This window comes from Malurus melanocephalus, unplaced genomic scaffold (genome assembly GCF_030028575.1).
Source record: "Malurus melanocephalus ecotype Western Australia unplaced genomic scaffold, MMel_1.1 scaffold_32, whole genome shotgun sequence".
In the NCBI taxonomy this organism is placed as follows: Eukaryota; Metazoa; Chordata; class Aves; order Passeriformes; family Maluridae; genus Malurus; species Malurus melanocephalus.
The window spans coordinates 1,294,182-1,306,819 of record NW_026623264.1 but is presented as its reverse complement, the minus strand read 5'-3'; the positions used below and the strand labels follow the sequence as shown (position 1 = coordinate 1,306,819).

At 48.9% G+C, this 12,638-nt stretch overlaps 1 protein-coding gene across 1 annotated transcript; it reads left to right on the top strand.

The window, feature by feature from the left end:
- The first annotated feature begins 4,692 nt into the window (after positions 1-4,692).
- PRDM14 (PR/SET domain 14) lies at positions 4,693-11,684 on the top strand. Its single transcript, XM_057363886.1, has 6 exons — positions 4,693-5,267; positions 5,639-5,813; positions 5,997-6,267; positions 7,791-7,993; positions 9,286-9,387; positions 11,457-11,684. The coding sequence occupies exons 1-6, from the start codon at positions 4,693-4,695 to the stop codon at positions 11,682-11,684; spliced, it is 1,554 nt and encodes a 517-aa protein (XP_057219869.1).
- The last annotated feature ends 954 nt before the right edge of the window (positions 11,685-12,638 follow it).

The following is a 12,638-nucleotide window of genomic DNA, read 5'->3' as shown; positions in this document are numbered from 1 at the left end:
CTTTTACTTTGTAGGTCAGGCTTTGTTGACAGAGACCAGTGCATGTGACATGAGCTAGTTCTAACCTGGTGTCATGACCAAAGAAAAAGTACTCTGCCTATTGAAGGTGCTTCTCATGGTAAACTGTAAAGTGTACATGGAGTCCTGCAGAGCAGACTTTTCATGGGGATAGGACAGGAATGGCTGGAGRTTATAAATTATTCCCCAGGTTGTTGCTCATCACTCGTGGTTCTCTGTGTGTTGTTCCAGTATARAAGGAGGGCTGTGTGTCCCATGTGCTTGGGCTCAGGCTATGGCAAGGGCACAGAGCAGCCGCTGGTATCCGCCCTCTGCTTTGGTTATTGGACTACAAAGCGTGGAGGTGGAGATGCCAAGTACAGCCTGAGTGGGCGTCTTGACCAAACCCCCACCCTGTCTCCTGAAATAGTGATCACAGTGAAACCTTCATGATGGATTAGCTCTTGTCCTGAAGAAAGCAGAACTCAGAATAGCCTGGAGTGATTCTGTTGGCCTTGTGCATGTAGTGGGTATATATGACTTGTGTCATTTCACCTTTTTGAAATMCCCTGCTGGCACTTCAGCTGAATTMCAGCTTTTAGTACAGGTCAGTCCAGAGTCACACTGAGAGTTCCTACTCTTTAGTCATCTAAAACAAGGGAGAATGATCATAAATTGATGAAGTGCTTAGGAGAGGCAGGTCAGGAAAGGCCCAGGTAGAATTACAGTGTGGATGAACCTGTATGAACAGTGGTCCTTCAGAGCTGGGCACTGGAGTCTTTACCACTTCACGTTCTTGGGACATCTGCCAGCTGCAGAAGAAACAGCAGTTAAAAACTCAGGCAGTGTGATGGACCCAATTTTCCCTTCTCTGACTTAGATTCCAGTCTGMGSTTCCTTTGTTTCTGCTGCTAATGASTCCAGYTTAAGCCACGTGTTGGCATCAGCAGAGCTCCCTTGTTTCGTCAGTCTCTTGTTGTAGATGTTTACCTTGGGAATGAAAAACCATATTGATTGCATTAGAGGGTTTAAGCTTATAGAGCATTTTGAAGTCCACATACTCCAGTTTTATTGAGCTGTGTTTTTCACTTGGTATGAGGAGGCCACCAAAATAAAAAACCCAATCCCCTATCAGAAGCTTAAGAGACCCTCAGGAGAAAAAAAAATAATTAAGATTTACTAGAGGATATTGAAGGACACAGAAACATTTGATGRTATCTGAAACAGAACATTCTGTCCGGAAGGGTGAAATCTGGCAGCTGTACACTGGAGTATGACCAGAATGTGGAGTGCTGAAGGGACGATTGTGAGAGCACTCGTGTTTGGTGCATCCAGCTGAACCAGCCAGCAAGTAAAGGACCTGAGAAGCAGGGGTGAGGGCTGGGACTGTGGGCAGGGGTACTGGGCAGGCAGAAGGCTGTGCCCATAGCGAGACTGCTCACTAGTGTGTGCTTGTGACCACAGAGATCTCCAAAGATACAACTAGCACAGGAAAAGGGAAGTTGAAGCAGCTTAATTTGTTTTCTCCCTGTTTTTTTTTAATTGTTCACCAGCAGAGTCAGTTGCTCTAATGCTACCTATTCTCTTCTATAGCCATAGCAATAAACTGTTTCTGTTCTGTCCTCATCTGAATTGCAATTCAGGTTATTGCCATGACAGCATCTGGTGCTATCGCTGGGATTCCCATGTCCATGCTGCAGCTGGTTATCAGTGTAGGTGCTGGGGCTCAGGGAGCACACGTGTGGGAAAATGGGCATCAGGGAATGTTGTGGCACTGTGATCTGGGGGATCACAGAGATGCTCATAGGTGTAACTTGTGTGTTTGGGAATGTGTAGGAGGCAGGCTGCTTTCAACCTGGAGTGAGGGAGATGTAGAGCGAGTGTAAGATTGATAAAGAACTCGTGTCCAAGCTGAGGTGACTGAACACTGTGCAAGCAACCAGCAGGGACGTCTCTTTGTTTTTGCCTTCAATATGCACCCCCACATTACTGCAAAGAAGGAMTACACTCTGAGATCCTGTGGCAGGGAAGGAAGGCTAATAGACTTCTCTGGTTACTTTGGAAGAAGACATCAATTCAGGGAAGGGGGACATTCTAGGCTGGGGCTGTCCCCAGGACTGACCAGACTGCTGGGGGTGCTTCTGCAGAGCTGCACTTCTGCTTCCCCCACGTCTCTCCCTGAGGTCATGACTTTTTTAATGCACTGAATGCCTTTAACCTCTTTGAGAATGTTAAAGCATCAAAAGATTTATCTGCAGTATAGTGGCGAGGGTGTCTCAAGCCCTTTTCCTCTCCTAGACTGTGTCATCAGGYTTCTAGAAAAAGGAAACCTTTTGTTTCTGGTCATGTCTATAATTTAATTAATAACAAGAATTTTAAGATTTCATGTTGTATTTAATTTCTTCTGAACCTCTAATGTGATTATGTCTCCTCTCCTAGTCCCTCTTCCTTYGCTGTGATACCTGGACACAGCATGATCAAAATATTCTAGTTTATCTGGCAACACATTCTAGATGTGACTCAAACTTTTCTGTGCAATCAGAGCTCAAAGACTTGTTCCTGTAAATCAGATTAATGCTGGTACTACTTTTATGCTATTGATGCATCAATAAAGTCATGTCAAAATGCCTGGCTGAAACCATTTCCTAGAGCACTACAGCATCAATTCTGTTTTACAAATAGCAGAAGTTTGGAACAACGCAGAGAAAATTAGAAAAAAAAWWAAATTTAAATTTAAACCAAAAAATCAGGGCATTTAGGCTAAGGGACTATCTATCTCAAGCAAGTTTTAGAAGACTGCATTCCTGCCTTTTCCCTAAGACTCTTGTGCATATTAGCTTCTCTGGTGTATTCAGTGCTTTTGTCTTGCAGAGGCTGGGATGGAGAATGAGATTATAGGTAGGAGAATTAGCCCAATACATTTAATTCTTACTACAGAAAYGTTCCTGCTCAGCTTTGGGGACAGAGATGGATTGGATTGGCTAAGGAAGGGATTTTGGGAGCTGAGGGAGCCTGGGACAGCTCTGTCTCTCGGGTAGGGTTGTGTGCTTGCGTTTGCTGTCTAGTCTTTATGTTCTGAGTGAAAAAAATAAAGGGAGATTGCAAAATCAAAGCTTGTGGTAAGTAAGAATTGCAGTGCCTGAGGGAGGGAGTGTGAGCTGAACACCCTCATTCCCCCSGGGCAGCCAGTGATTCTTTCTCAAACTCTCTATTTCAGAGCACTTCACTCTGGCCAGATAAGAAATAAAGATTGAAAGGGTGGCTTCACCTCTGGTCAAGTGCAGGCAGTGACTGTGTCTGGAGCTGAGGTTTCTCTGTCTAGGGCTGCTTCGAGTGCTTCCTAATGCATCCCTTCATTGGGATGGAGATAGTGTTTTACAGAGGATCACATGGACCTACATTAACTAATTTTTATAGCACACCAAATATAACCACTGAAATGGTACCTGAAACTCCAGGAGCCAATCCTGGCTRTGTTCCCCTCTCCAGCTGTGTCTGTGTCCAGTTTGGCTTGTGCTGTTCTGTGCCTCAGGAAGTCAAATCCTGCCTATCTCTGAGAGACACCCATGGGTGCAAATCCCCAARTTGTCTATAGTGCACCCTGTCCCTTCTCTCCATGCCTGCATGTGGGAATGAACTGGAATGGTCTGGAACGGGCTCCGCACAGGGAGTGCTGCAGTAACCCATCCCGTATGGGGTTTTGTCCTGGGCTAAAGATTTCTCCATTTCCCTGCACCAGGAGGGATGAYACCCTGCAGAGTGAACACCTGGGCCCCCGGGATCCTGCAGCCCCTTCCAAGTYCCCTTTTCATTGCAACTGCGCCATGTAGCCACCTGGAAGGAAGGCAGGAGAAACTATAAAAGCCATAAAAACCCAGAATAAAACCATGGACAAGGAGATCATCCCGCACCTCTGCAGAGGCGAAGGCCAGGTCGCCTCTGTCCCATGCTGGGCAGGTCCTAACATGGGCCTGATCATGGAGCCATGAAAACCYCAGCAGGAGCCCAGTGTTCTGCTAAGCACCGAACAGGAATCCCCAGGCGAGAGTAAAAGCACCTCACCAGTGCCCGTGAAACCTGCAGTGACTGAGTGTGCTGCTCTTGTGTGTTCAGGTCAGGGGAGTTTCAGAGGTGTTTTCTGCCTTTCCATATTCAAACCGCACACCTGCAGCCCCCGACTGTGTAGGAGTCGTGTGTCCTGCCCCGCAGAACCTTCACCTCCGGCAGCAGGYGGGGAGCAGCTCTCCCGCACCCCGGGCTCTCGCTCAGAGCCCACCCGGCCCCAGGGCAGCCGGGCCCCCGGGGCAGGGGCTTGGGGAGGCGGAGGGCAGAGCCGGCGGTAGGGAAGGTGTGTCCGGAGGCTGGACCGCTCCGTGAGTAGCCGTGKCTCCGCCCCGAGGTAGGGGCGCCTGTCGGGACAGCACCCCCGCCCGCCCCGGGGCAGTGCGACCCCCAGGGCGGGCCGCCGCCGCCCGTGCCCACCTCCCCGCCCCGCTCGTCGGGCCGATATAGCCGCGGGGGGCGGACAGGGGCCCGCCCGCTCGCCCCGACGGCAGAGGGCAGAAAGCGGCGGCTCCCGCGCCTCCGTCCCGCCCCCGCCCGCAGCGGGACCCCGCGCCGGCAGCACCCAGCTGTCTGCCCCTCCCCACTTCCCGGCAGATCCCCCTTTCCCTTCCCGRCCCGGCTCTTCCCGGCATGGCTCTGTCCCTGGCCGGCGAGTCGATTCCCGGAGACGGCGGAGACTCGCTCGGCATGAGCCCCGCCGGCCTCGCCTCCTACTACCCYTCTTTCCTTCCTCCCTCCCAGTACTTCGAGACGCCCCCCGACTTCTTCCAGCCCCTGAAACCTCTGGGCGGGCTGGTCTCTTCCTCCCCGCCTCTGCCTCCGTTCACCTTAAGCAGGGTTCCCCCTCTTCTGAGTCAGCCGCCCCCCCTGCCCGCCGAACCTTTCCCCAACCTTCACCTGCCCTTCTACACCAAGCTGCCGGCCCCCTTCCCTCCCGGTGAGGGCTCGGCCCTCGGGACGGGGGCCCCGGTGTCGCTGTCGCCGCCCTACCCGAGCCCCCCGMGCACGGCTGCCCGCAGCCCGGCAGACGGGGCGGCGGGGCAGAGCTACAGGTACCACTTCACCGAGGAGGAGCTCAACGCRGTGCTGTACGGGGCACTCCGGAGCAGCCAGCCCACCGGGAACCTCCACGCCATCTCGGGGCTCCGGGTGTCCCCCGCCAGTTCGGGTAAGGGGATATTCGACGGCGGCGAGAGGGGCACAGGGTGACACCGGGCGGTAGGTCGCTCCTTGCAGCCAGGTGTGCGGGTGGGTTCGGGGACAGTCCCCAAAGGGGTGCAGGCAGCCAGGCTCGAGTGGCATCCTCTCGGGGGCACGTCGGACTTTCTTTCCCCGTGGTTTTCTTGCTTTTCGAGCCCAAACGTGGAAAAAGACGGAGGTGATTCGGACTGCCRCCTCTGTCGGGGAGGTAGGACCCGTTCCTGCAGGGCCGGGGCCGTGCTGACCAAGGGGTTCCTCTTCTGCAGGCGCTGCGGACTCCTCCGCTCCGCTCCTCGACCGGGACTCGCTGCAGCTCCCCGAAGGTAGGTCCCGGGCCCGCCCGCGCTGCGCCCGCCCGCGCCGCGCCGCGCTGAGCCCCGCTGTCACCCGCAGGGCTCTCGGTGATGCGGGTGGCCTACGGGGACGTGTCCCAGCTCGGAGTCTTCTGTACGGACCCCATCCCGAAAGGAGTCCGCTTCGGCCCTTTTCAAGGCAAAGTGGTCAACACCAGCGAGATCAAGACTTACGACGACAACTCGCTGATGTGGGAGGTAGCGGAGGCACCGYCGGGCTCACCCCGCACCCCCAGCGCGGGGCCGGGGCGAGGCTTTCGGCCGCCCTTCCACCATAGCCTGAAAAAGGGGCTCTGTCCAGTGTGGGTGGTGGGACTGGGGCGGGCGAGACGTGTGCGGACGTGTGCGAACGAACTTGATCCTGTTTTYTCTGCTCTCCAGATCTTTGAATACGGTGGCCTGAGCCACTTCATAGACGGGAAGGGCGCCGCTGGTAACTGGATGTCCCTGGTGAACTGTGCCAGGTTCCCCGAGGAGCAGAATTTGACGGCAATCCAGTGCCAGGGACAAATCTTCTACGAGACCTGCAAGGAGATCTTCCCGAAGCAAGAGCTGCTGGTGTGGTACGGCGATTGCTATGTGCAGTTCCTGGGCATCCCCATCAGCTTGAAGGGCATGGCGGAGGGGAAGAAACCTCCGCAGCACCCCGAAGGTGAGCCTGCCAGCAACCCCTTGGGCGTCATTGCCCCTTATTCCCACGGAAGTGTGCCTGACCATGATTAGATTCACACGAAGGGAGGTAAAGAAAGAGGCATCACCCTTTCCAGCTGTGTTTAATTTTAAAGGCTTCCCAGACCCTGCGTTGAGGCGGTGGTGGGTGACCGGTCCTGCCGCGGACCCGCAGTCCCGGTCCCCCCGCGCYTGCCCGCTCTCCCGGGGAGCCGATCCCCGGCCGCCCCTTTCTGCAGCCTCCAGCACCCCGAAGCAGCAGCTTCCCCTCGGCGCCGGGGAACCTGGGGGTTGCACCGAGGGCTGCCGGCAGCACGGAGCTCCCCGTTCTTCCGCTGGCAGTCAGTTCCCAGTCCGCGTTTCCTTGGAGAGTTAAAAGTGTTTGGTCTGACGATTGTAAAACATCTGGTAGTCGTGGCTGAGCGTGCCAGGGCCCCGCAGCGCCGTTGTTCAGGGTCCCGTTTCGGGACGAGTTGGACTTTCCGGGGTTATTCCAGTTTTGRTCCTGTTTCATCTCACAATTGCACKCCTGACTTCGTGATAATTTTCGTGTACTTAACGCTCTCGGTAAATAAGGCAAGCTGAAGTCGTTCCGATCCCGTAATRCCGATATTGCTTGCAAAATGCCCTTACGACGGGATGAGGGAAGGGGGAGAGTAGTTCCGCTTGTAATTAGAAGGTATAATGTTCTTATAAGCAAAACTTATGTATGGAGAAAACAGCTTGTTCCAGTGCGGGAAGAGCTGAAGTAGGGAAGGGATGACTCGGCCGGGTGCAGCAGAAAGGGAGAGAAGCAAATTCGCGTCAAAATTTGGCATGGAAAATTTTGTACCTGTTGTCTTGAAGTGTCTCATTCAGACAGATGCAAAATCGTTCGTTTCATCCTAAGGCTTAAGCTAAAGTTACCTTTATTAAAGACAGAAAAGGATTTGTAAACGTCTGAAAATTTTCTGGTGTTTTTCTTAAATTCAGCGGCTAAGGATGGTTTGAAATTCCGTTTCAAAACAAAAGAAAGTCAAATCGATATATTATTTTATTCGATAAATATTCGAAAACGATAGAAAAGGTGTGCACAATTATTTTTCTTTTGGGGATGGTAAGAAAATATTCGGACAGTTCTTAAAAAGAACAATCTCTGTGGTTCCATATGGGGAGAAGCTTTTATGTGGTCTCTAAGCTGTTTTTTTCACGTTTGCTTGCTGTTTACGGAGATACAGGGATSAAATCCTGGTTTTGCTGAAGTTAGTGGCTAAACCGAGTAATTTTAGCAGGCTGTGGGCTCCAGTTTGTTCCCCTCCGTTAAAATAATTAAGTGGAGCACTGCGAACGCTTGGGAGACACGGTGTTTTTTTAATGATGTTGCCAGCATTCGTTTACAGTTGTTGCCCTCTCGAGGATTTAAAATTCCCCGTAGGGGYCCCAGCTCTGACACGGATGCAGATTTGAACCGAATCCCTTTTTGCCGTGGTGTAACGGAGAGGTGGCACTTTCCCTTCTGCTGTACAGAAGCCGGGGAGAGCTTCAAGTGCGAGCGCTGCGGCAAAGTTTTTGCCTACAAGTACTACCGGGACAAACACCTCAAGTACACCCGCTGCGTGGACCAGGGGGACCGCAAATTTCCTTGTCACCTTTGTGACCGATCCTTTGAAAAAAGGGACAGGCTGAGGATCCATATTCTCCACGTTCACGAAAAGCACAGACCTCACAAGGTGAGCCTGCTCCCGGGTCTCTTCCCAGTCCCTGTCTCTTCCAGGGGAAATTACGAAATGGTTGTTTTGTTTTGTTTTGTTTTGTTTTGTTTTGTTTGTCAAGATAAGATGCTGATGATGTTCTCTCTCCTTCAGTTTCCCTGGCAAGTTCCCTGGTGGGATTGCTCTGCCTGTGCAGGAAGAGCTAGTCATGTGCAGTAAAGCTTGGTTAAAGAAAKTAATGGGTTTAAATTGGGAAAATAAACCCCACAGTCTCAGAGAGAGTTTAAAAAGAAACAAAATTTCTCCCGGGCTTTTTGGATGTTTGCATATGAGTGTTGCTCCTTTTTTTCTTACATAGTGTAGGATGTTAGCTTGTGTTTAAAGGTGCTTTGCTAGCTCAGGATCAGGAGGGAGATGTCCCACATTTGTTTTCCACTCCCCACCCTTCGGTCTGAACCGACCACAGCTGTACCTGCATCTGTTGCACCACATAGGGCTTAAAAATTTTGCATTCAGTGTGWAACAGATTTTCAATTGATGAAAGCAAATTTTTGAGATACCTTGCTCATCTTCACCAACACCTTGTATCTAGTATCAGTTTTCTCTAGCAGCACAGGGAATGAAAAATCAGCCTTTTCCTAAAGGCTTGGGAGGGGTGAGTTCCAGTGCTTGAATTGGCACCGTTAAATCAGTTCTCAAAATTCTCCAAATACCTCTATTATAGATCATCCTACMATGTGATTTTTTTTTCCAGAAAAGTATTTTTTAACTAAAATGGCATTATTACAGTGTCAGAATATTTGCATGAAACTAGTAATAAAGATAAAAAATATTCTATTAAATAGGAGGTATTAAATACCATGCAATCCCTTTCCCTTTCTTTTTCCTATTCCCTTTCCTTAAYTGATTTAAGATTATTTTATTCTTTAGGAAGCTTATCTTTTAGGGAAAAATAACTGGATCTTGATTTATTTTTTTTTACTAAGTGATTTTACAGAAATTTTCATATTTTTGATACTGAAAATCAACATTTTTGTGGAAAATAACATTTTTTTATTAAAACAATTTTAAAATATTTGAAATTTTGCATGATTTTCATGCATATATAYACATATATGTAGATCTATTCTTAAAACCAGACTAAAGTTCTGGGTATTTCAAATTGTTGCAGTTTATACATAAGTACATAAATGTATGTGTATATAGATATATGCAAGTAAATACTTGAGTGCATCATCCACATACTTAAATTTTTCTTTTTAATGATGCTGTTACTTCCTTTTAACTTTATTCCTCTTTTTTTCCCCCAGTGCTCCGTGTGTGGGAAGAGCTTTTCTCAGTCCTCCAGCCTGAACAAACACATGAGGGTTCACTCTGGGGAGCGCCCCTACAAATGTGTCTACTGCAACAAGGTAAGGCAAAACCCTGCTCCATCCCTCCCTCTCTTCTCTGCTGCGCTTTTCTTCTCTGTTTTCTTCCAAGAAAATGCTCTGTATTTAAGTGGTAACCAGATAAGTGGATGTATTTTCTGKGCAGTTGTGAGGTAAAGTGACAGGGCTGGATGAGACTGAAGAAACAGGGTCTCGTCTCCATCTGACATGGAATTTGTGGTTTGTCTCAGCTCAGTGATCTGCTGCAGAAATAAGGTCTAGGAAGCTTGATAGAATTCTAAAATACCATCCAAGGCATGCAGTTAGGTTGAGTATTCTGCTTTTTCATCAGATTAGGTCATTTTTGGTGCTATTGAAACTGCTTCTGGATTGTAATAAACAGATTTTTATCTATTTTTATCAGTCTACAAACTGAACCTGCATAATATGAATTTGTGCATGCTTACCTTGAAATATTGGGGCTGTTGATGGGCAGCTTGAGGTTTCATTTAAAAAAGAACATTAACAGAACCATGCAACACTAATCAGAAACATGCTCTRCTGTTACTGCCCATCACAGCAGGGATGATTCGGGTGAGCTCTCCCTGTGAAAGTGCTGACAGCTCTCCCAGCAGACCATATGTGGATGCACAGGCTGCTGCTGGATAAATATTGGTAGGGTTCCAGGTGCCATGGAGTGTCCATGCAATGCAGAAGCTCCATCAGCAGTAGTAACCTCATGATYTTGTAAAGAGAGAAGTTTTGTTTASGACTGGCTGGACTAACACAAAGCTGAAGTGTCCTGCAGTAAAGAATCTTAAAAGAACCTCCTTTCGGCTGTTATAWTCTTTTGTCTGCCAATGATCCTGAACACACTTGTAAGCAGAGTTTAGGATGAAGTATCATCCTTAATTTTCTGATCCCATAAGGAGGTGGTAGTTTTGTAGGTTCCTCTGTGGAGAGATTGCTAGGGATACTTGACCAGACCCCAGCCAGTTCTGGGTGGACTGTTGTGGATTGGAGCAAATTAAACTATTAGTCCTCAGGCTGCAGGATGCAGCTATCCTGGAATGCAGCCATCATTTCTGAGGCTGGAAAATCAGGGTCTGTTTTAAGGAATCCTCACCTGCTCCTACAGGATCATGATTCCTCTTCTCTTGCAACTCTTAACAGTGGCTTTGCTTTTCCAGCTCCTTTGCTGGAAAGCTGTGGTCACTCATATTGGCAGCATTGTAAGTTTAAAGGAACAGTGTTAGGTCAACATCACCATTCTCTCCCTAAAATGTATTTTGGTCCTTGGTATACACCTCCAAGGATGTATATCTAGGAGTCTGCTATCTGCACTCTAAGGTTTCTAATGAAAAGATATCTGAGATGTATTGCTGTTTGCTATGAAAACTTGCCAGAGAGCATTTTGTGTGCTCTGCAAATAGTGAAGAGCCTAAAATTGTTTCTCTTTGGAAAAGAAAAAATAAAAACCCACAAACTTCTCAACATTCCTTTTCAAATTCTGATAAGAGAGTTTTATCCCCAAATGGAAGAGAAGTCTTTATGACATTGCTACTCAAGTATGTGTGTTAGTGATGGGGGAACAGGCTGGAAACTGCCAAAAGAAAGAGCAGAGTATGACAGAGCAGGGAAAAGAAACCTGTAAAATATGTATGGTGGGCTGCATGGATGAATTTTAACAAATGAATACYAAGACAGACAAAGGGTTTAACTTCAAAAATAAAAGCTGAAAGGAAAGCCTGCATTATGTTTCCCAAACATAAGGAAGCTGCAAAGCTAATTAGGGCAGTATTGACTTCTTACCTCTGACATTTAGAAGATATTTACTGGTGCCATTGGTCAGAAATCTTTCTCTGAGATTCATCTATCTCCATGGACTCAGCCACATCTGCATAGCAATAGCTGTTGGCTTCTGATTCCTTATTGCTGGGAGTTTTCATCCTTTTCCTTCCAGTTACTTGAGGTTGTGAGCTATATCAGGACTAAATTTTCAGTGTAACTTGCTTCTGTTGAGGTCTGGGTTAGCTGGAGGTGGGGATTACACAAGTGAAAGCAAATTACTAGCAACTCCATCTCCTTTCTGATGACCCCTGCCCTTTCAGGCGTTCACAGCATCCAGCATCCTGCGCACTCACATCCGCCAGCACTCGGGGGAGAAGCCCTTCAAGTGCAAGCACTGCGGCAAAGCCTTCGCCTCGCACGCAGCCCACGACAGCCACGTGCGGCGCACGCACAGCAAGGACAAGGGCTGCACGTGCTCCGTGTGYGGCCAGCACTTCCCCGGGCAGGAGGATTACGACTTCCACATGAAGATTCATGCTGCTCATTAGTCAGGAGCCCCGTGCATATTGGTCTGTGTGTATCTGTGTGTGTGTGGCTGTGTGCACAGCGCAGGAGGTGACACCTGCAGTGGCTGTTGTCCAGTCTCTGGGCATATGACGGGATGGGGTACACCATGATGCCACTGTCCCTCTCCTMCCATACTCTAATCTCTTCAGGCAGTTCTTTCTGCCTCCCAAAACCCCTTTGTGCACAAATGTCACTGTGAGGAGTGTTTCTGCATCTCTAATGCACCATATCTGTGGCCTGGCTGGTGCAGTCCCTGTCAAAGCTTCTGCGAGGGATGTTTTTATCAGGTGTATTTCTCAAAGCTGATTTAACCCAGTCATGTTGTTTGGACACATGAACACAAGTCTAGTTTCCCTTAACCTGTCTTTTAATGATGTCCTATTTAAATGTGAAATTCTTCAGAGATCCTGACTGCTGGACCAAYGCAGAGGTGTTTAAAATCCTTTATTCAGCTGCTGGCACACTGGGAACTCCAGGACTGTGAGACCAACTCTTCCAGAGGGTGCTGGATGCTGGAGCCCAGAGGGAGAGAAATGGGGTATGGTAAGGTAGATGCAGGCCTGATATGCCAGCTAGCAGAGATTGTGGAGGTTAGCTCTGCCTTGTCAAGAGTTTGGAGCATTAGTGAGCTGTTGGGTGGATAATGAGCAGTCAAGTGGCCTCACAGAGGTGTTTCATTGTGGACTAAGAACAGACCAGCAGCAGGCACAATCCCAGCAGTGGGCTCTTTCTGCATTTCACTGAACCTGTCTGATCCTGGCTAGATAAGTCTTTGTGCTGAGCCCTCCTGTGAAGGGTGGATTCCTCTGCTACCCCCTGGCTTTATATTGGATGACTGTTATAGTGGCACTCCCTTCCTTTGCTCAAAATACAAGATTTAAAGTGTCAAATAGGTGATCTTAAGACTCTTCAGCCAGCCTAAAAACTCTGCACAT